Source organism: Aethalodelphis obliquidens, unplaced genomic scaffold, assembly GCF_003676395.1.
Source record: "Aethalodelphis obliquidens isolate GAN/ISIS:26980383/991018 unplaced genomic scaffold, ASM367639v1 scaffold5, whole genome shotgun sequence".
Taxonomy (NCBI): Eukaryota; Metazoa; Chordata; class Mammalia; order Artiodactyla; family Delphinidae; genus Aethalodelphis; species Aethalodelphis obliquidens.
Genome location: NW_020837949.1, coordinates 61381918 through 61404346, shown reverse-complemented (window position 1 = coordinate 61404346; position 22429 = coordinate 61381918). Strand labels below are relative to the sequence as shown.

General features: G+C 39.0%; 1 protein-coding gene and 1 long non-coding RNA gene across 18 annotated transcripts in view; one reads left to right on the top strand and one right to left on the bottom strand.

The window, feature by feature from the left end:
* Positions 1-14353, bottom strand: part of LOC113618416 (uncharacterized) — a 30272-nt gene extending 15919 nt beyond the window's left edge. The window contains exons 1-2 of one of the 2 annotated variants that reach the window (XR_003432007.1): positions 14089-14353; positions 1365-1515 (exon numbers count right to left, since the gene is read on the bottom strand). This is a non-coding gene — a long non-coding RNA (uncharacterized LOC113618416). The remainder of the gene's footprint in view (positions 1-1364; positions 1516-14088) is intronic. The other variant, XR_003432006.1, reaches the window with a different exon arrangement.
* The window catches only part of ICA1 (islet cell autoantigen 1), a 145232-nt gene that overhangs the window by 85096 nt on the left and 37707 nt on the right, over positions 1-22429 (top strand). For all 16 annotated transcript variants that reach the window (XM_027102522.1, XM_027102529.1, XM_027102524.1 and 13 more), the window contains 2 exons: positions 16981-17106; positions 18306-18404. In XM_027102522.1, the coding sequence (XP_026958323.1) occupies positions 16981-17106; positions 18306-18404 (225 nt within the window). The remainder of the gene's footprint in view (positions 1-16980; positions 17107-18305; positions 18405-22429) is intronic.

The following is a 22429-nucleotide window of genomic DNA, read 5'->3' as shown; positions in this document are numbered from 1 at the left end:
ACTTTGTAAAACTATTTGGCGTTATCTACTAAAAATAGTATACTTCTGGGCAAACACCCAAGGAAAATGAGTGTTCATGTAAAATGCATATACAAGAATGTTCATAGCAGTGTTATTCATAATAGCCCCAAAGTGAAAACAAACCAAATGTCCATCAGCAGTAAGATGGATAAATTGTGGTGTTATTCATTCACTAGGATACTACAGAGCAATGAAAAAGAATTAACTATTACTAGATTGCAATATATGGATGTATCTCATGAGCATGAAGTTGAGTGAAAGAAACTAGACATCACAGAATATGTAGTATATGCTTGCCTTTATGTGAAGTTCAAAATCAGGGAAAACTAATCCATGGTGATAGAGGTCAAAATATTCTATTTTTGAGGAGGTATTGCCCAAAGTGGAACACAAAGCAGCCTATTGGAGCGCTGAAAATGTTCTATATATTGTTCTGGGTGGTACTCATGTGGGTATATACATATTTAAAAGTATATGGCGGTATTAGCTTCATATTTTGCACTCTCAGCTATACCTCAGTAAAATAGTAAAAAAAAAAAAAAAGAAGAAGCTGAAATTAAGGAGTTTGGGGAGAGGAAGGGAAGAATAGAAGCACAGAGCATACCTGAAAGAAAGCAGAGACCGAAATGAATTTTAGTGACAATTATTTATAGGCATTTTAAAAAGAAAAGGACCATTTTAATGAGGGATGTCTTTTTTGTTTACATATCCTACTTTCTAATTTCCTCACCATTTCAAGCAAATATCTTCCAGCCCTAAATATCAAGAGACCTCTTTTATATAAAAATATGAAAAATGACTTTCTTCCATTCCAAGGAACATATATTAAGCATTTGGGAGCTAGTTTGGGTAACTTGGGCTAAGAGCATCAGAAGTTCACCAGAGCATCATCTAAGGCTTCTCAGTTCTAATGACAAAAAGCACTGAAGAATTTTCCAGCAATTTCAGTGTTTTCAAATTCACCACCCCCAACACTTAGCACACTCCCCCCAACCCCACCATGGTTGCTTTAAAACATTTCTTTAAAAATTCAGTGGCACTAAAATGAATTTTTGAACACTTTAGTAATTACCTGATATTATTGATGACATTCTTGTTGATGATCAAAATAGTAATGGAAATAACATATCTTTGGATAGCTGACAGTTGTCTATGGGACTAATAGACTTTAACCTGCTTCCAACATTGTTTCTAGCATCTTGGCATTTAACTAACCTTTTCTTAAAGCCGTGCCTATATTAGGTAGAATAGCCTAGGCTAGGCTGTGGTACAGAGAAACACCCCAAATTCCGTAATTCCATGGCTTAAGCCAAGAAGCATTTTTTGGTTTTGTTTTTGCTCACCAAATAGTACTGGGCAGGTGTCCAGGTTTTTGGAATGGCTCTTCCTCCAAGTTGTTTATGGACCAGGCTGACAGCAGCTTTGCAGTCCTTAGGTATGTCTCCAGTGTCCCCTAGATGTGGACATCCCAGTCATCCCAAAAGGAGACAGAGCCTGCAGGAGCACATGTAGAAAGGCTTTAGGCCAAGCCTGGAGATGGTGCGTGTTACCTGTGCTCACATGCTGCTGGAGAGAACTTTGTCCCATGGCCACACCTATTTTGAGGGGAGACTGGAAACTGTAGAAGGGCACATGCATACTGATGGACAGCTGGCAGCCTCAGCCACAAGAGCACGTGCCCAACAACTGAAAATCTGAGATGTTCTCAGACCTATAACAAAAGGAATCACCATTGACCACTGACACAAAATGCTAATGAATTAGGTGTGTACAAAGAACAACAAAACCCAAGTTTTCCAGAAGAGCTGACCTAGAAAAAATTGGAATGAGGTGATTTCCAGCAGGAAGGAGCAAAGAAATGCTACAGAAATATGTTAAATCTCAACACAGAAAATGTTTTAAAGATTTAGACTGATGGGAAATTGAAGGAGCTGGACCAGCTCCCTTCTTGGCATACAATTACTGTGACAATGTCTTCTTCTTAAATACACACACACACACACACACACACACGCACGCACACACACACACCCAAAGTGAGAGAATGTTAGTCATCAGACTATAAAAGTAGAAGCCACAGACCCAAAACATGTGATGGTATATATTACTATGCACCAGGTTAAAAACAATTTATTTGACTAGCATTTTTAGCTCCTACTATCGGTACCAGGGTAACATAATCAAGATATGGTCCCTGCCACAAGCTCCCTGCAGAATATAGAAGAATATAGTCAGTTAAAATGACAATGACCATGCAATGTGATGTGTCCTGTGAGATAGTAGAGGTGTATAATAAGGTGCCATTGGGGCCCCGAAAGAGGAGCGTCTGCAGTCAGACTTGGGGATCCCGCTGTGCTTTCTAGAAGAGGTGGCACAAGCTGGATTGTGAAGGGCCAAGAAAGGAGAAGAAATGTGACATCAATGGGAACAACATGTGAAGGGGAAGAGGATGAAACCACTTTACGAGTTGAGAGATCACACTGGGAGAAACGAACGGTTTGGAAGGTTTGCTGGAGAAAAGAATGAGAAAGAGAGAGAGGCAAGGATCTGAGGCAGATCACAAAGGATATGTATGCCGGTTACAGAGCCTGGGTTCACCCTCGATGTTCTGGGGAACCAGTGACAGTATTGTTCTTGAGATGGTCTTTCCAGGTTGCCCTGAACTCCCAGCTCCACCACACTTTGGAACTCAAGGGCAGCAGAATGTCTACAAAGGGAGAGGATTGATCTTTTTCCCTTTTCACTTTATCCAGGACCTACAACAGAGTGAATTAACACGACCCCTCAAACAAGGTGGTTCTTAGCACATCAGTTCACCTATTGATTTAGGAGTTGATTTGTGTTTCTGAGTTATGATTACTTACAGAATCATCAATAAGTGTAATAAAAATATACTGTAATATGAAGTACAAGCAGGTTTTAGCTTAGGCAGACAAGAGACACAGGCAAACTTGCCAGCCTTCACGTGGCACATAGACATGAATAAATGATCCATAAAACAGTAGTGAAAAGAAAAGGAATAATGGCATATGTTTAAAACCTCAATAAAATACAAAAGTATCAGTGGGATAAAGAGACAGTAATATAGCCTTTTACTGTCTCCTGAAGTGTGTGCTTCTCAGATTAGAGAGAAATTGATAAGGCGGGTGTCCTGGGTTCTGTCTTGTGACCTGAGTTAATACTTCCACTAATGACCTGAAAGAGGAAGTGAAGCCAGTCGGTTAAATTTTCTGATGACAGAATTGCTTTCTTAAGTTAAAAACAGAAAAAAAAAAATCACCAGCTGAGCAAACATTAAGACACTTGGGATTATACAGCAGAAACTACACACCATTGTAAAGCAGTCATACTCCAATAAAGATGTTAAAAACAAAACAAAAAAAAAGACACTTGGGGCAGTGTGATAGCTAACTAATCTGAACTATATCTGCATGTCGCAAATAACATAATTGTGAATCATTTTAAACATATTTATTTCAACTTGCCAAGGGCTTGAGAATAGAAAACCTTTTACTCTTTGATTCCTATGTGAATGAATGTATTGCATAGTGAGTCATGGTTTGTATTTTAAAACAAGAAGCCAGAATCACAAACTTTTAACATGCTAGATTATTTTGATGTAATGAGTTGACAAGGAAAATAGAGTAGTAGGTGAAGTGCTGACATCGCATTTTGGGTAATATACAGTTAACCTAACTGGTTTGAGATGTGCTACAATTAGGAAAGCAAAGTGATTTGGTGAAATGAGCATGGACTTTCACATCCTGCCCCTCCCCTGCTCACAAGTAAGCTTGGGGAGTTACTTAATGGCTCTGAAAACCAGCTTCCTTCTCTGTGTAAAAGAAACAAAATTATGGTGTAGGAGTGTTGTGAGAATCAAATGAGAATATGTGCATGTGTATTATACCTAATCAGTGAGTGGTGGTGATAGTGGTTGAGGAAGAGGGATGGTGTCTGGGAAAGTCTAAGGGTAATTGAGCAAACAGAACATGTTATACATATTACTTAGTGGGAGGACAAGGCCTGATGGTTCACTCCTTCTGGTGTCCTCCCTTTATTCATTCGTTGTTTTGTTTACCTGCTACCTGGAGGCATGTAGACTTAGCTTATAAAATTGAATAGTGTAATTCTACCCTCATGCAGCTTACAGTCCAGAGGGTGGCTGGGCCTACACGGGAGCAGGTAGCAATTACCATAGTTTTGGGTCCTAAGCCAGTTTGCAAAGTGCCTTGATTATAGAGAGGAAGAAGCTGTTAACTCAGCTGAAGAGCATTCCAGGAAAAGGTTCTCAAAGGAGAAAACCTTTGAGTGGAAACCATAAATGTGAGCACGAGTTGCCATGTGCACAACAACGGGAAGAGGGCTTTCCAGGCAGAGGAATCTTGCAGAAGGTGGGGGTGGGTTTGTCTTGGTGTAGCTGGAGAACGGCAGCTCTGTATGCCCAGATGACATGGTGCCTGGGAGGTGATGTGGGAGAGGAGGCAGATGGGCTGCAGGCTGGCAGGCAGGGTATGGGTGTGGAGTCTGTATTTTATACAAGACGAGACAGCATCCAACCGAGACCATGTCCTTACCTTTCTATACTTACTGGCTGCTTGGTTTTAGGCAAATTACTTTGGACCTCAGTTTTTTCTTCTATGCAAATGAGGATAATTTTGCCTACTTTGAAGAACTGCAGTAAGAAGCGTTTGTAAAACACTGCCCTCCGGAAGTGTTCACTCCCTTTTCTTCTCCTTACCCAACTTGGAACACATGATCAGATGAAATTAAAAAAAGGGGAGTTAAAACTCTCTTCCCTGGAAATTCAAAAGAGTGTAGACTGTGGTATGTATCTCTACTTCTCCTGAATCTTCATTGAGATAACTACTTGATGAAAGCATTCATCCAGTACTTTATACATTCCTAGTACAATATTTTATACATTTGTATATAAAATGTATATTTTATACATCACCCTGAGGCATTGGTGTGCTCCACTCTCCTAGGTAACTTTTATACTCATGATCAGAACATGTTATAAACTTGAACTTGTGAAGAGCAGAGTAGTGAAGAAATTGGCTTTTTTTTCCTATTAGTATCTGAAAATAAGTATCTGAATGAAAGTGTTCGTGTAAATGAGTTGAGATTCTGTCAGCCACATGTGTGCCTGTCCTAATTACACAGGTGGATCCAAAATTGTTGTCTTGAATTAAGTTTTATTAATTCATGTAAAGGGAATGCTAGCTAAAAGATTCAATTTTATCTGTAATTTCAGCAATAATGAAAAATCTTAAAATTATCACGGCTTATTTATTATCCTGAATTGTTAAAGTTCAAACTGCATGCTTAAGAGGAAATGAAGTAAGATGACAACCACATCTTCCTTGTTTTTGGCAAAATACTGCTTATTAACCGTCCCAGCTGCAGCATTAAACATGTACAGATCTTCCTCAACTTACATTGGTATTATGTCCGAATAAAATCATCATAAGTCGAAAATATCATAAGTTGAAAATGCATTTGATACACCTAACCTACCAAACATCATAGCTTAGCCTAGCCTACCGTAAACGTAACTAAAGCATATAACTTATGACCACAGTTCCTTGAACAAGCCAAGCACACAGCAGCCCTGGTGCCTTTGCGTCCACCATTGTTTCTGCTCAGAATGCTCCACTCCCACCCCACCCCCAACCCCATATCAGCATGGTTTGCTTCCTCAATTCCTCCAAATCTCTGGTCCAAAATCACCTCTCAGGAAGCTTTTCCCAGATTATTCCATTTAAAAGAGACTCCTCTATCACCCCTCCCAAACCCTGCAAATATATCTTTCCTTTGTTGCTTTATTTTCACCATCTAACAAACAACAGATTTACTTTTGTTGTTTATTGTCCAGTTTTACCCAGTAGAATGTAACCATCATGAAAGTAGAGACTTTATTTCCTGCTTATGCTCAGCACCTAGAACCGTAGGTACTCAGTAATATTTTTTGGGAGGAAAGAAGGGACTTAGAAGTAAGAGTGATATCAGGAAGGCTAAAACTTGGAATGATTGAGGTTTATGAAACATCCTAATAACAATAAAACTGTTGTGAGTGTGAAGATAGGCCCACTATTAGGAACAGATGGTTTAATATATTCTGTATTTCTTCTTCATTAGTAAATTTCAGTGGTTCCATAATGAGTAACTTTCCCTCATCGACTACCAGGTCAGTACAGTTTGATAGGAAAGTCAGGATAAATGTTTGGTTCTTTGTCAAAATATTGAGTTGGTTCACTGGCATTCTCTACAGGTGCCCAATGAGGTTTTTTGGTTTTCAGTTAATTTGTTCATTTCCTTGTTTTTAAGTATCATTATGAACTCAGAGATTTAAATATATTGGATGTGTTTTAATTGTTGCTGATAATACTTTATTGATGTTCAAATTGTCTCATCTTCAGCTAGTGAGAGCCTCTTCAGGTTGACTTCTGAATCCTTTTGACATGACCCTGATAGTGGTCTTCTTTGATTTCTTATACAGCATAATATTTCAGGGTCATCTTATATGTTTCCTGCCCTAACCCTGGAATCAGCCATTTCAACAAGGAATGCTGATTCCTTTAAGAGAGATATGATAGTTAGAGACCATGATCTGTGTGCTAGGGGTGCTCATTGCTTCTGAGTTAGCCACTATATTTAGACCTTTACTGTGGACAGAGCTAGAAAATAATTTTGGATGATTTAATTTTAATGGCAAAAGCAAAGAAAGCAGAACTATTAAACTCCTATTATACTTTCTCCTCCATTAAGGGAGGTGGTATTAAAACTGGAAAGGGGACTTCCCTGGTGGCACAGTGGTTGAGAGTTTGCCTGCCGATGCAGGGGACATAGGTTCGTGCCCCGGTCCGGGAAGATCCCACATACCGCGGAGTGGCTGGGCCCGTGAGCCATGGCCGCTGAGCCTGTGCTCCGCAACGGAAGAGGTCACAACAGTGAGAGGCCCGCGTACCGCGAAAAAGAAAAAAAAAAAAAAAAAAAAAAAACTGGAAAGGATAGAAAGGACCTCTTGAGGAAAACTTGAGGCTCAGTCCATGAAAGGGGCTAATGTGTATTAGTTGTATTTAAATAACTTAGTCACCAGACTTAGATAAATTTTGTCCCAGAAAGAACTCATGTATCCAAGCACAGAAATACTGCCAGTAATGTTTGAGAAATCAGAGATGCCAGAAATAATATAACAAGCAAATATTGTCCTATTTTAAAAGAGAATTTTTAAAACTCAAAAATTTAATATACTTTGATTCTTAATCAAATCCAGAACTGATTACTATATAGGTGGTTTTTAAGGAACTTGGGGAAAAAAATGAGATTATCCTGAAGCAGAGTGGATTCACTTTAACGCCAGACTAATTCCAATTCCTCTTACTGGTAATATTATTTAAGTCTCATATAGTTCTCTATAGATAAAATAGAGAAAAGTGAGTTAGAGATTGGATTTTTAAAAAATCAAGACAGAGCTGAGAATAGTCTCAGTACTCACTTTAAATATAAAGATATAGCTAGGTTAAAAGTAAACAGATACATTAATATATGGCCTATAAATTCTGATCAAAAGAAATCTGAAGTGGCCACATTAACCTTAGACAAAATAGACTTCAGAACAAGGACTATTAACAGAAATAAATATAATCTTGACTAAATGTGGTTACCCGAGGAATGGAGGTAAATTTAAAATCAGTCAATGTAATTTACTAGGTGAATAGACCAAAAACAAACCATATGATCATCTCAATGGATCCAGAAAAAGCATTTGATAAAATTCAATATCCATTCCTGATAAAAATTCTCAGCAAAATAGGAGTAGAAGAGAATATCTTCAACTGATAATGGGCATATATGAAAAACATACAGCTAACATCATACTTAATTATAAAAGACTAAACACTTCCCCCCTGAGATAAGGAATAAGGCAAGCATGTTTGCTCACATCAACTTCTAGTCAACATTATCCTGTCCAGTTCAATAAGGCAAGAAAAGTAAATAAAGACATACAAATGGAAAGGAAGAAATTAAACTGTCTATATTCTCAGACAACATGATATATATATACATAGATCTGTCTACATAGATATATTATAGAGAGGGAAAATCCTGACAAATCTTTCAGAAAAAGCTTTTAAAACTAATCACTGAATTTAACAAGGTCACAGGATATAAGATCAAATTACAAAAATTAACCCATATTTCTAGTAATGAACAATTAGAACTTGAAATTTATAGAAATTAGAATAGCATCAAAAATATGAAATACTTTGCAATAAATTTAACAAAACGTGCAAAATCTGTGCCCTAACATCTGAAAAACAAAATGTTAAAAGAATGTTAAAGATCCAATAAATGAAAAGATGTACTATGTTCATTTGTCTAAAGATATTGTTAAGATGTCAATTCCCAGTAAATCTGTAGCTTCAGTGCAGTGCTAATCAACATCCTGAAGGCTTTTTTGAAGAAATTGTCAAGCTAGCCCTAAGATATGTGTAGGAATATGAAGAACCTAGAATAACTGAAACAATTCTGAAAAAAATTGTAGGACTTATACTACCTGACTTAAAGACTCATTATAATGCTACAGTAATCAAGACAGCATGGTATTAGTATAAGGATAAACATATACATCAAAATTATAGAATAGGGAGTCCAGAAATAGACGCACACATATAATGGCTTGTTGATTTTTGCCAAAAGTGCCAACCAAGGCAATACAATGGGCAGCTGGACAGTTTTTCAACACATGGAACAGTTGGATATCCACATGTGGGGGAAACAAAATCAAGCTATACCCATACCTCATACCATACAAAAACTAACTTGAAATGGATTATAGATCTAAATGTAATAGCTGAAAATACAAAATTTCTGGAAGAAAAAGCACAGGAAAAAGTCTTTGTGACCTTGAGTTAGGGAATGTTTTGGTAAAAATGGCACAAAAAGAGAAACTAGGTAAAAGAAAAATTTGGTAAATTAGATGTCATCAAAATTTTAAATGTTTTATCTTCAAAAGGCACTTTTAAGAAAATGAAAGGCAAGTTTCAGGCTTAAAGGAAATGTTTTCAAACTTATGTCTGATAATGGATCTATATTATCCATATAGAGAACTCATAACTCAGTAATAAAAAGACAAACCTAATTTTTAAAAATATGCAAAAGATTTGAATAAGCACATTACTAAAGATATATAAGTGGCAAATAAGACTTAAAAAGAATTTCAACATCTTTAGTCATTAGAGAAATGCAAATTAAAATTATAATAACTATGACTACACATCCACTAGAATGGATAGAACTTAAAAGACTGAAAATACCAAGTGTTGAAGAGGCTATGGAACCCATGGAATTTGGATCATTGTTGGTAGGAAATGCAACATGATATAGTTACTTTGGAAAACAGTTTGGCAGTTTCTTATAAAAGTGAGGTTACAGTTACTGTATGATCTAGGAATCCTATTCCTAGATATTTGCCCAAGAGGAATGAAAAGCATGTCTACACAAAAACGTATGCTCAGATGTTTTATTCAAAATAGCCTAAAATTGGAAACAACCCAAATGAGTATACAAATTGTGCTGTATCAATACCATTAAATACTACTCAGAAATAAGACAGCGCACACTGTAAATACATTGATCTCCAGGGGGTTATGCTGAGTGAAAGAATCCAGTCATAAAAAAAAACACTAGACTACATTGATATGAAACTCTAGAACTAAAGACTAATCTGTAGTGACAGAAAGCAGATTCGTAGTTGGCAGGGGTTGGGACTTGAGGGAAGGAATTGACTGCAGTGGAAACTTTAGGGAGCGATAGAAATGTTCCATATCATAATTCTGATGGTAGTTGCATGATTGTACACATTTGTCCAAGAACTCATCGAGTTGTACACCTAAAATTAAATCTTACCTCATAAATAAAGCTGATTAAAAGTAATGAAGGGTAAGCTGGGGCGAAGTGAGAGAGTGGCATGGACATATATACACTACCAAATGTGAAATCGATAGCTAGTGGGAAGCAGCCACATAGCACAGGGAGATCAGCTCGGTGCTTTGTGACCGCCTAGAGGGGTAGAATAGGGAGGGTGGGAGGGAGACGCAAGAGGGAGGAGATACGAGGATATATGTATATGTATAGCTGATTCACTTTGTTATAAAAACAGAAACTAACACACCATTGTAAAGCAATTATACTCCAATAAAAATGTTTTTAAAAAAGATTAATGTTTACCCTATTAAAAACTTAATTAAACCTTAAAAAAGAAATGATGATGATGGTGGTGGTGGTGATGCTAGTGGTGGTAACAGTGCTGGCATCAGCTTCTAGGCACAGAATGAAACAGATACCCTCTCTGCATATTTTTCCTCTAGAAATCAGGGAATCCACTGACCACCGTGCACCTAAGGGAATTTGATGCACTGGTTTCTTTCCACTTTGTTGAGGAGTCTGAGCTAAAGAGCCTTAGATTTCTGATAGAAGTACTATTCAGGCTATGTGGCTTGGGAGTCTCCCTATGCCTACATCTAAATTGATAAGTCCTGCATAGTCGATTCCTGAAATGGTACCTGCACCTATTGTGCGTGTCATAGACTTGGAACACTGTGAGTTACATGGTCAATGGTAGATCACTTACCCTGTGTCCCATGGATTAATGTAAAGAGCATCAATTAGAGAACCAAACACACCTGAGTTTGATTCTAATTTTTATATATCATTTAAGTATCTAAGTCGTGATTTCTTCTTCTGTAAAACAGGGATTTCCCCCCTAAAAAATGTATTGCATGTAATAGGTGGTATATGAAATATGGGAAGGGTTCTCTGTTTAAATAAATTTTAGAAACCCTGGAATAATCAAAGTTAAAAAAGGATCCTTATCATAGAACCTTTCATATGAATTTCCAAGAAGGCAAAAGTGAGCAGCCTGTATTAGTGCTTGGTTCCGCATAGCAGAAACTTGAATTAATTGAGGCAAAGGGAGAAATCTCATGTGACCGTAGGAAGGGCAGCAGGATCCAGGAATTTGAATGCCACTAGGACTCTGTCTCTTCTATGCTTTTCTTTATATGTCACCTTTATTCTCTCAGACCAATTTTCTTCATACCACAGGAAATTCAAATGCCACGACTTCCTGCCCTTAGTGCAGGAAGTCCCTAGAAAAGGATTGAGACTTATTTTCTCTAGTTCCAAGTTAAAAAATCCTGAGGAAGGGCTCTGATTCGTCCAGCTTGAACCAAGTGCCTTTCCCTGAATCAGGCATCCATGGTGCCTTGTAACTGACTCACCTTGGGTTAAGGTGCTCATCCCTGGGCCAGTCAGTAGGAGTGGAGGGGTGGTCTATAAAGAGCATACCAACAACCCCCATTTAAGCCACATTATTAGAATAAAGAAAAGGAACATTTTTGAAAGCAGGGTGAGGGTTTTGTTAAGGGAAGACCAAAAATAGATAGCTCCTAAAGTCTACACGTGGCTGCCCACACACATGTGCACACCCAGTCACTTATACATACTTCTGTACGTAATACAATGTCAGAATTGCTCCTGCCGTCAGTGGATAAGTATAGGATAAATCAGGTCCAGTAAAATGACTCAGCAAGATGTTTGATCATCTGACTCTCTAGAGGTCTTAGTATGTTGGCCTCAGAAAAAACAATCTTCTTTTAATGAAACCAAATATCTGACCTTCTGTTTTCCAAGGGACTTCAGATAGGCTAGGCTTTCTCTTGTGGCACCTTCCTAAAAGCCAAAAGAAGTAATTCGTGTATTCTCTGATCTTAACATTTTTTTCTGAATGCAGGATGCATAGATAGGGGTGAATAGATAAGTTAATTAGGGAGGAGTATTGAGAACTGCTTGAGAAAGCAAGCCAGGAATCCTGATGTGGCCTGAGGTGTCTACAAGAACTGACATGAGTAGAATCACCTGGTGGAAAAGGAAAATTAGACAGTGATACTGGGCTTGGGGTGGTCAGATACATAGGAGTCATCCTATATACCCCCAACATCTAACCCCTCACCAGGTCCAGTCTGTTTTACCTACTAAATATCTCTCCAGTCAGAGCATTCTTTTCCATATCTAGCATCACTACCCAAGTTTAAAGCTACCATCATCTCTCCCCTTGACTCTAGATCTATCCTCATCTATTCTCATCTCCCTCCAATCCATCCACACACTGCAATGAGTGATCTTTTCAAACTGAAAATAGGGTTCTATCTCTTCCTTGCTTCAAAGACTCCAATGTTTTTCCACTGCTTCTAGGATAAAAACTAAAATCCTGAGCACACCTCCAAGGCCCTGAGATATACCCCAGCCCACCTCTCTTGCCTCATCTCACACCACCTTTCTGTTTGCTCTCAGCAATCCAGCTGCACTAGTTTTCTGGGGCCTGTCTTATTGCCCTCTACCCCAGGGCCTTTGCACATCCTCCTCCCCCTGCTGGAGCTCTCTCTTCCTTGCACAATTAACCATGCTCAGTCCTTCAGAAGAGAGCTTGAGCACCACCTCCCAGAACATACTCTTGTTCAGATTTCTTGGTAAATCATTCTTATGGAACTGTGTGGCTTTCCTTCTGATCACCTCACTCAGTTTGTAGTTATTTCCTCACGGCTATGAAAATGCCCACTGGACTGTCATCATGAGGCCTCCATTTTGTTCACTGTTATCGGCACGTGGAAGATACTCAGTATATATTTACTAAGTGAATGGATAGAGGGAGAGAGGCAAATCCATCTTCTAGAAGACAATGTAAAAGTAAGAGTAAGATGGGGGGGTGTGGCTTTATTTTACTTTTAAAGAAAAGAAAACACTAGGAAAAAAATGCAAAGCTACTCTCAAATTATTTGGTTGTGTAGTAATATGAAGACTTTTCCCACTGAACGGAGAAGCCAGCTTGTACTGAGTACGAATAGCTTTGGCTTCATCATATGTAATTCAAGTTGGGGCTAAGAGGTAGAATTTCAGGTTATGACGAGTAAGTACAGAGAAGTGCCCTGTAGTTTTGGCACACAAGACATTACTCCTTTCTCTGGTAAATTGAATTTCTGCAGCCTTGGGAAGGCAGGACCCATGCTGAAGAGGGTCAAATATATGTGATCATTTCCTAGAGCTTGGAGAATAAGAGAACAAAGCTGGGGCAACAGGAGTAAAATTAAGAAATAAAAAAAGATACATTTATTTGAAGATTTTTTTAAAGAACCTTGAAAACTACAGGAGCTCCTCAAGATGTTTCTGTAATTGAATATAATTTATTTGGGATTGAGAGGAATAATAATCAAAACATTTTTTACTTAAGTGCATCTGGAAGCATATGAAATTAGACTCTTGATGGTGGCCTGTGCGCTCCTGTGTCCTTGGTGTTTTGTCCTTGGGCTGCAGACTGGAAATGTGTTTTAGAGAACAGACATGGAGCACAAAATATTAAATGAACTTTGCCGTATTCAAAATGCCCAACAGTGTAACATCCTCCTTGTTTGGCAGAGAAAGGGCTCAACATTTGGCAACTCAGCAGTGCATTAAGTATTTTAATAATCATTGTTGACACACAAAGCATATGGCCTTTCAGAACTCACTGGGTCAAGTGCTGAAGTCGTCTTCTAGGTTCCTAAAATTACTTTACAAAATTCAAACAAAATTAAATTAGGGCACATTTCAATGTATGTTAATTCATGAGTTTTGTGTTATAAGCAAGGGAATTAAGTTTTCTTCTAGGATAAAAGAATATCTATGAAAGAATTAAGTTTTCTTCTAGGATACAAGAATATCTATGTGTAACTGATTATGTTAATGTAAAGGAAAAAGCAAAATTCACATCCCCACAGAAAAGTAATTTGTATCTAATTAGAAAAATCTAGAACCTCCGCATAAGCAGGCCAGCCTCATGGCTACCTTGTATTTACTATGTACTCCTATTCATGCCTTAAGACTCACCTCAGATATCCCGCCATCTCAGAAGCCTTCATTGCCCCTTACTTACCGTTTGTATGTTATGTATATGGCCCCAATAATGCTATGAAATAAACAACTGTAACACTCAGTGGCTTAAAACAATAAGCATTTCTTATTGCTCACAGGTCTGTGGGTTCGCACATCAGTTCTGGTCTCTGCTGGGCTCACCCGTGAGCTGTGGGGAGGGGAGAGGCTCTGCTGACCATGGCTGGCCTCCTTCACATGTCTGGGCATCAGTTTGCCAAAGGCTGATCTGCTGGGACCACTGGGCTCTCCTCCTCGTGTCTCTTGCATGCGCAAGCCTCAGCACCTCTCCAACTGGCCAGCCCAGGCACATTCTCAGGTTGACCTGGGCATGTTCTCACGGCAGTCTCAGATAAGGGAGGGAGAAAGTGTAAGCATGCTGGCATTTTTTCCCCCAAGCTTCCAGTTTCATCACATTTGGCCCATTGACCAAAGCAAGTCACATACCAAGCCCAGTGTCAGAGTGGGAGGAGACTACAAAGTTACAGGGCTAAGGGTGTGGATACTAGAAAGCCTGTAATTGGGGTTTTAATGCCCTTGATCAAACACCCCTGCCCATGCCACCCCCAGCATTAATCATTCCCTTGTCTGTGCTACCTCTGTCTTCACTCTTAGTTCTGTTGTTTTGCTTTTCCCATTGTATTATAATATAGTTGCTAACTTATCAGTCGTCTCTAAAAGACTAGGGGGTCCTTGTGCCTCTGTGCATTCATTCTTAAGTATTTATTGACCGCCTGCTATGTGTCTCATTGCTTTACAGACCTCCCAGCGCCAAGCACTGGTCCTGACACATAATAGGCACTAATGCTCACTAAGCATGTGTTGAATGAATGCATACATGAAAGCTCACACGTGTATTTATCTCCTCCCCCTTCAGAAGGAAAGGGTAAAGACAGATGCCTCTCAGGATCCCAGTTGAGGAGTTCTTCCTGGCTCGAGCAACTGGTGAACCAGTGGGGACCTGCAGTGAAACTCTCAGCTGCTTAAACTTCTTGCCCTGCACTCTTCCACTTCTCCCTTCCACTTCTCCCTTCCACTTCTCCCTGTATCATCCCTATTCCTCTCAAAGGAGGGCAGAAAATCACCGATACTTAACACATCCTAACTCTTTTTATAGTCCGCACACCCCAGTAGCTTTCCCTAGAGTCTCTCCACTCCACAGTGAGGAATGATCGAGTTCGGGGATTTATTTAAGCTTACGGTGTGCTTTGAGAGGAGCTGGATGGCTTCATTTGCTGGTTTTCCAAGCTCTGTAGACCTAGGAATACAGAGGAATTCTTAGGTAATGCTTTACACAGCTACAGAAACAAGACCCTATTCATATAGGGTATTAATTCTGTCGATATGGTATTAAATGTACTGCCTGATTATTTTCCAATTCCATAGAAGCCTACAGGAAACCTTGTGCTTCTGGGTAGAATCATAATTTTGAGCTTCTTGATTTTGCAATGGTTAGTGGAAGTCGTTTGGGGCAGCAGAAGAGCGTGGCTTTGGAGTCAGGCAGGCTAATCTAGAATGCCAGCCCTGCCTGTCAGTTACTTCCCCTGATGAAGCCTCTTACCCTCAGCCATCAGAGCGCGATAACAGAGGCTAACAGAGAATAAAGCTGGCATGTGATGAGCGAATTGTATTAATTGTTCACTTGTATCGATTGTATAATATTAATTTTGAATTATATCTATTGTTGAGTTGTTTTGATTATTAAATTGTTACAAATGATAACAATTGTGTCAATTGCTACTGTTACTGCATAATACCCTATAATTTTAAAAGCTGTGAATATAAATTATTAGTGGTAAAATTAATATATTTTAAATCGAATCATCTTCATGTTTATTTTTATTAAAAAATAAAACTATCACTTTTAAGACTACTTTAAAAGTTCTACTTTAAAATGGTACTCAGGTACTTTACCTTTAGAAATGGTCTGGAAATTTTCCTGATTCGGTCACCAAATATATATTCAGCACCTGCTTTGTACCAGGTCGCCAGGTGCCTATCATATAATGGTGATCAAGGTAGACATTGTCCTCGAGTCCCTGGAGATACCCACCTGAGGTATCCTGTGATGCAAGAGCTACCATTAATGAGTCAGCATCATTCCCAACTCCCAGTTACCTACCTGGTAACTACAACTGCATGAATTATCTGAGATAAATTAATATGTGACTACCTTTCCCTGGTTAAAATAGGATATAGTGATGCTTCAGGTTAGAGGAAGGGGAAATTTTGATTCCACTATTTTTAATGTAGCTGTATTAAATTTTAAAACTTTCTGTATTATTATCAAGTAATATGTAGAATAACATTTCTGAATCTTCCTGACCTTCCCTCCATCCCTGAATTACTGCATGGCTTAGGGATGGATGGAGGATTGCTGATGTACATATGCAATAATAAAAAGTTGAAAGTTTATCAGTGGGGATAGTGTTTTAGGCTGTGTCACAATTTCCTAGATTGGATCTCGGAACAGAAAGAAAGGACATTAGTGGAAAAGCTGGTGAAATCTGAATAACATCTGTTGTTTAGTTAATAGGATTGTATCAGTGTTAATTTCATATTTTTAACAAATGTGTCATGTTATGTAAGATGTTAACATTAGGGGAAGGAGAGTGAGGAGTACATGGGGAATTCAGCTTCAAAGAACCATAGGAAAACAGTAAGGCAAATATTATCCCCTTACCACCCTGCGTGTTTCCAGACTTCTTCCCACTATGGTCAGTTTGTGAATGCCTTGAGAGGAGAGAAGTTCTACCATTCGACTGAGAAAAATACTAGGATGGTAAGTCTGCTGTAAAATCATGATATACAGTACTGTCGTTTAGGTCCTTTGGAAATAAAGAATGGATATTGTAGCATCTTCTCACTTGCCTGGAATTTTCAAAGATGTTTTCTTACGTGAAAGAGTTAATCCCGCTATTGGTGTTTTCTCACTGACAAATTTTAACCAAACAGTTTGAGTGGTTCAGAGATTCTCTTTTACTTTCATAGGTGCAAACACAAGTTCGCCTTGCCAAAAAAAGCTTTGACAAATTGAAGATGGATGTGTGTCAAAAAGTGGATCTTCTGGGAGCGAGCAGATGCAATCTCTTGTCTCATATGCTAGCAACATACCAGGTAACCAAGTGATGTTTGATGCAGCGGACCAAGAATGTTACAAGGTTTAGATAACAGAAAAATGGTGTTTGAGCCCAAAGTATGGTTTGGGCATAATGAAGTTCAGATTGCCTTTCTCATAATTTACTTCCCACATCTCTCTTTTTTAGCATCCTACAGTTAATCAAACCAAATGTTAGCTATTCCCTGTATATACACTGTAATTCCCCACTTCCCTGCATTTATTTAGGTGGTTCCCTCTGCCTGTGTGCTCTCCCTCGCCACTTGTGCCTTTCCAAATTCCACTCTGAGGTACCAGAGTGTCCCCTCCTTCAGTAAGCCTCCTCTGAACTCCCTTAGCATTGTTGCTGTAATTCTCACGGCATGGTCACTTCCTCACCAGGTTGCCATAATTTAATGAACTTGCTTTTGTCTCCTCGTTGCCTGTCAGTTCCTTCAGAATGGCACTCATATCCATCAGCGGTACTATTGAGCACCAGCTGAGGGTGGGAGGCAAACTCTGGGTGTTGTAGAGAATATACAGTGGATAAAACCAGATTTCCTGTCCTCAAGGAACTTAAAATTTAGAAAGGAAGTCAGAGACAGTAACGTCTGACTATATTTTCTCTACCTCAAGGGCAGAGCAGGGTGTGCTAAGTGAAATGAGATCTACAAAATCCAATGGAGGCTTGAAGAGGGAGAAATGGAATCCATTGAGGGAATCACAGAAGTCCATTGTTAATGACTAGCCCTGGGTTTTGGAGGATGGATCAGATGGGACAAGTACAAAGAGAATGGAGAGGAGAATGTCCCAGGTGGTGGAGCAGCATGAGCTGTAGGGGGACAGGGAGCCATTAAGTTTGGCTGAAATACCGGGTGTAAGTAGGGGCATAGTAGGAAACAAGGCTGCAGAGATAAGTAAAAATCGTGTTTCAAAAAACCTTGAGGGGGACTTCCCTGGTAGTCCAGTGGTTAAGACTCCGTGCTCCCAATTCAGGGGGCCCAGGTTCGATCCCTGGTCAGGGAACAGGATCCCACATGCTGCAACTAAGAGTTCGCATGCTGCAACTAAGACCCAGCACGACCAAATAAATAAATAAATAAATATTTTTTAAGAAAAACAACTTTGAAAGCCACAGATGGGCACACTTCTTTCTCTAGGACCCCTGATTAGATCTGGGCATTTAAAATGCTAATAGCTTTACTGTCTTTCTTTACAGACCACTCTGCTCCATTTTTGGGAGAAAACTTCTCACACTATGGCAGCCATCCATGAGAGCTTCAAAGGTTATCAGCCATATGAATTCACTACGTTAAAGGTATGAGAGCTAGACATCATCAAAAATCTAGAAACAATAAATGCTGGAGCGCGTGTGGAGAAAAGGGAACCCTCTTGCACTGTTGGTGGGAATGTGAATTGATACAGCCACTGTGGAGAACAGTATGGAGGTTCCTTAAAAAACTACAAATAGAACTACCATATGACCCAGCAATCCCACTACTGGGCATATACCCTGAGAAAACCATAATGCAAAAAGAGTCATGTGCCAAAATGTTCATTGCAGCTCTATTTACAATAGCCTGGAGATGGAAACAACCTAAGTGTCCCTCATCGGATGAATGGATAAAGAAGATGTGGCACATATATACAATGGAATATTACTCAGCCATAAAAAGAAACGAAATTGAGTTATTTGTAGTGAGGTGGATAGACCTAGAGTCTGTCATACAGAGTGAAGTAAGTCAGAAAGAGAAAGACAAATACCATATGCTAACACATATATATGGAATTTAAGAAAAAAAAAATGTCATGAAGAACCTAGGGGTAAGACAGGAATAAAGACACAGACCTACTAGAGAATGGACTTGAGGATATGGGGAGGGGGAAGGGTAAGCTGTGACAAAGTGAGAGAGAGGCATGGACATATATACACTACCAAACGTAAAATAGATAGCTAGTGGGAAGCAGCCGCATAGCACAGGGAGATCAGCTCGGTGCTTTGTGACCGCCTGGAGGGGTGGGATAGGGAGGGTGGGAGGGAGGGAGACGCAAGAGGGAAGAGATATGGCAACATATGTATATGTATAACTGATTCACTTTGTTATAAAGCAGAAACTAACACACCATCGTAAAGCAATTATACTCCAATAAAGATGTAAAAAAAATTAAAATAAATAAATATTACATTAAGAAAAAAAGGTATGAGAGCTAGAGAGGCCGTTAGAAAATCTCATAAAAAGTAAAGATTTGTTTCTATCACCAGCAATGTCTGTTGAAGCAAGCATCATTATTATAACAGACTCTAAATGTCAAAGAGAGAACTATGCCCCCTAGTAGGGTCTTTTTTACCACATCAGTATTCAATACAACAATAAGCCACAGCCATCCAAAAACACAGGTTTAACCTTGGTACTTGTTACTGGGAGATGAATTGTGGTGAACTTGAGCCTAATGATTGGCCCTGCTCCTTTAAAATACTTGTTTGACGTTGCTAAAGAGAAAGTTGTGTAAGTCTAGTACACTTTATTACTTTTTACTTATTAACTTAAAATATACTCACTTAAGAAGGCATTTTCCTTTCTTCCCTTACTTCTAAGAAATATCATTTTATTCTGTGAGTACCATCCAATATAGAATATGATTTTTTCCTAACACTGCAGTCATATTTTCTAATTGAAGAAGCAACATTAAACTCAATGATTTCTCAACCCAAAAGTAATACATGCAAAATGTCAGGTTCTCAGTATTACAACTGAAGGTGGAATCACTTTGCTCTGTAATGGTTGCTGAGGGTGAATACATATCGAGATATGGAAGGGATTTGGGTTCTAAAAGGATTTTCAGAATGGTGACAGAACACAGGGTGCTTTGTTGCCAGGTCGTATCTCTGAAAGGAAGAGACCAGGAAAGAACTAGTTAACCTTCACCTTGAAATTACCTTCCTTTTAATTTTTCAGGCAGTTTGTAAGTAGGTCTCGTCACTTTGCTTGACAAAACATTAAGAAGATTTTTCCTTTTTCTTTTGCCTTAAAACACCTCTTTGATTTTGAGATGCTTATAATGTCACTGCATCTACAAAAGTACTAAGACAGAAACACTTTAAGACCATGACCCTTTAATTGGAGGTCCCAAGAGGAACGCAAGACAGTCCCCTCACCTTGTTATGTACCTGACCTGACCCCAGACAGATCCCCTGGCCATCGAGTTTGTTTTTCCTGATCCCCTTGTCAGCTGGTCACTTACTCTTTCTCTGGTGCTTGCTGACATGCTGCATAGTGTAAACAGTTGAACTATAAGCACTTGAGGGGACGGACCTTTTATTTCTTGTGCATCGTCCTTGGTCCAGCCAGATGTTCCGCACACAGCGAACCCGCAGCCTTCCTTATCACACTGGCTATGTTACAGCTGTTGGTAAGGACTGCGTGCCTTCTCTGTGATTTACTGCTGCTTTCGGCGCCTTAGGAAGCAGCTATCCCGACCAAGGCAGATTGATTAAAATTATTATAACTCACACTACTCACATTTCTTACACAGGCCTGAGCAGAATCCCATGGATTAACCTTTGGTAAGGCAGCAAGTGTTAGGTTTTAGGGCATAAATGTGTGTCAGAGTTTATATTATAATGAATACAAAGGTTATCAGTCATTTGAAAGACAACTGTACATAACACAAGTTGGCCAGATGGAAGATGAGATAATGCCTGTCTCAGATACAGTTTTAAAGAGGTTCAGATTTGAGTTAATTGCATATAAAGTACAGTATAAAATCATGAAATTGAAGTTGTGCCACAAGCATAGAAGAATCCTATGTGTATCCCTGGCCTTCTGTGCTGAGGAAAATATGACTCCTTAAATTTTGCTGTGATGTTTTTCCTGCAGAGAGGACCAAGCTGATTATGCTAGAGGCTTTCTGGGCAGGGAATTTAGTGAAAGTTTGATGGCAGTGCTTCAGATATAATTCCAAATATTTGGGGCAGATGATTACCCACTGCCTTTTTTTTTTTTTTTTTTTTTTTTCGGTACGCGGGCCTCTCACTGTTGTGGCCTCTCCCGTTGCGGAGCACCGGCTCCGGATGCGCAGGCCCAGCGGCCATGGCTCACGGGCCCAGCCGCTCCGCGGCATGTGGGATCTTCCCAGACCGGGGCATGAACCCGTGTCCCCTGCATCGGCAAGCAGACTCTTCAACCACTGCGCCACCAGGGAAGCCCCTACCCATTGCCTTTTACACCCCCCAAGCCTTCCTTAAATTATGGTTTAAGGAACAGTTTATAGTTCAATTGTAATATAAATTCGGTAGGAGTAATAATGTATCTGTTAAGGTGTAATAAGATTATAATAATGTTAAGGATGTTAAGTGTCCAGAAGTAAACCAAATAAACTATGCTTTTATTATCTCTTTAGAATGCTGTTCATCTAGGCTTTCAGTGATGACATGTTATATTAGAATCTGAAGCTAGTAGCTAATTACTTTCTTTATATGGACTCAAACCCGTGTCATAGAACACTGTTATCACCCAGCCCATTACTGCACAGATGGAGGCACGTTGCATATCATACTGTATGCCACAAACTATGAGAACGAAAACCATGAATACCTTATGTATCACAGTCAAGCATGGACTATAACCTTACTTACCAACCCTCTTGCACTAATAATGTTTTAAAAATACAAGCCTTTTATATAAAAGATTTTGGCTTGATCAAATCATCTTTCAATACATATAGGTATACATATGTGTACACACATATGTATATATATGAGTGGGACTGTATATCAGTAATGAATATTTTGAAATTTAATTAAATATTTTCATGGTTTACTTGTTCTTTGGATTTACCTAAGCAAATAGCCCCTTAAATGCCTTTTGGGATGCTGGCTGGAAAGAAAACATTGTCTTTGGGGAGGTGTGCCAAGCTCTGTTAATGAAAAGCAACCCGTTTGCTTTCTTTGCTGTGGGGCGTAGTCTGAGTGTGTTGATAATTGTGCTATTGCAGCTGTATTTCCTGACTGTTAGTTTTATGCTTGATGAAGGATGATAATTAATGTGTTAAACACTCAGTGCATCCTGTTTGGAGGGAAGAGTCTTTTGCTGCAGAATTACAGAGATGTAACTCGTGTCCCAGAAGTTCGTTTTATTTCTAATGAGCCTTTCTCTAGAAAATATGTGTAATTCTTTCTTGTATAATATTTTTATTAGAAAAGTGAATTGAGTCTTCACCTCACACAACTTGAAATTTTTCCAAGTGACGATTTTGACATTTTAGGAATATTTTGTGGTACTATTTTATGTGACAACAGCTATTACATTTTTATTCAGGCCTGACTATATTGATTCTACATTT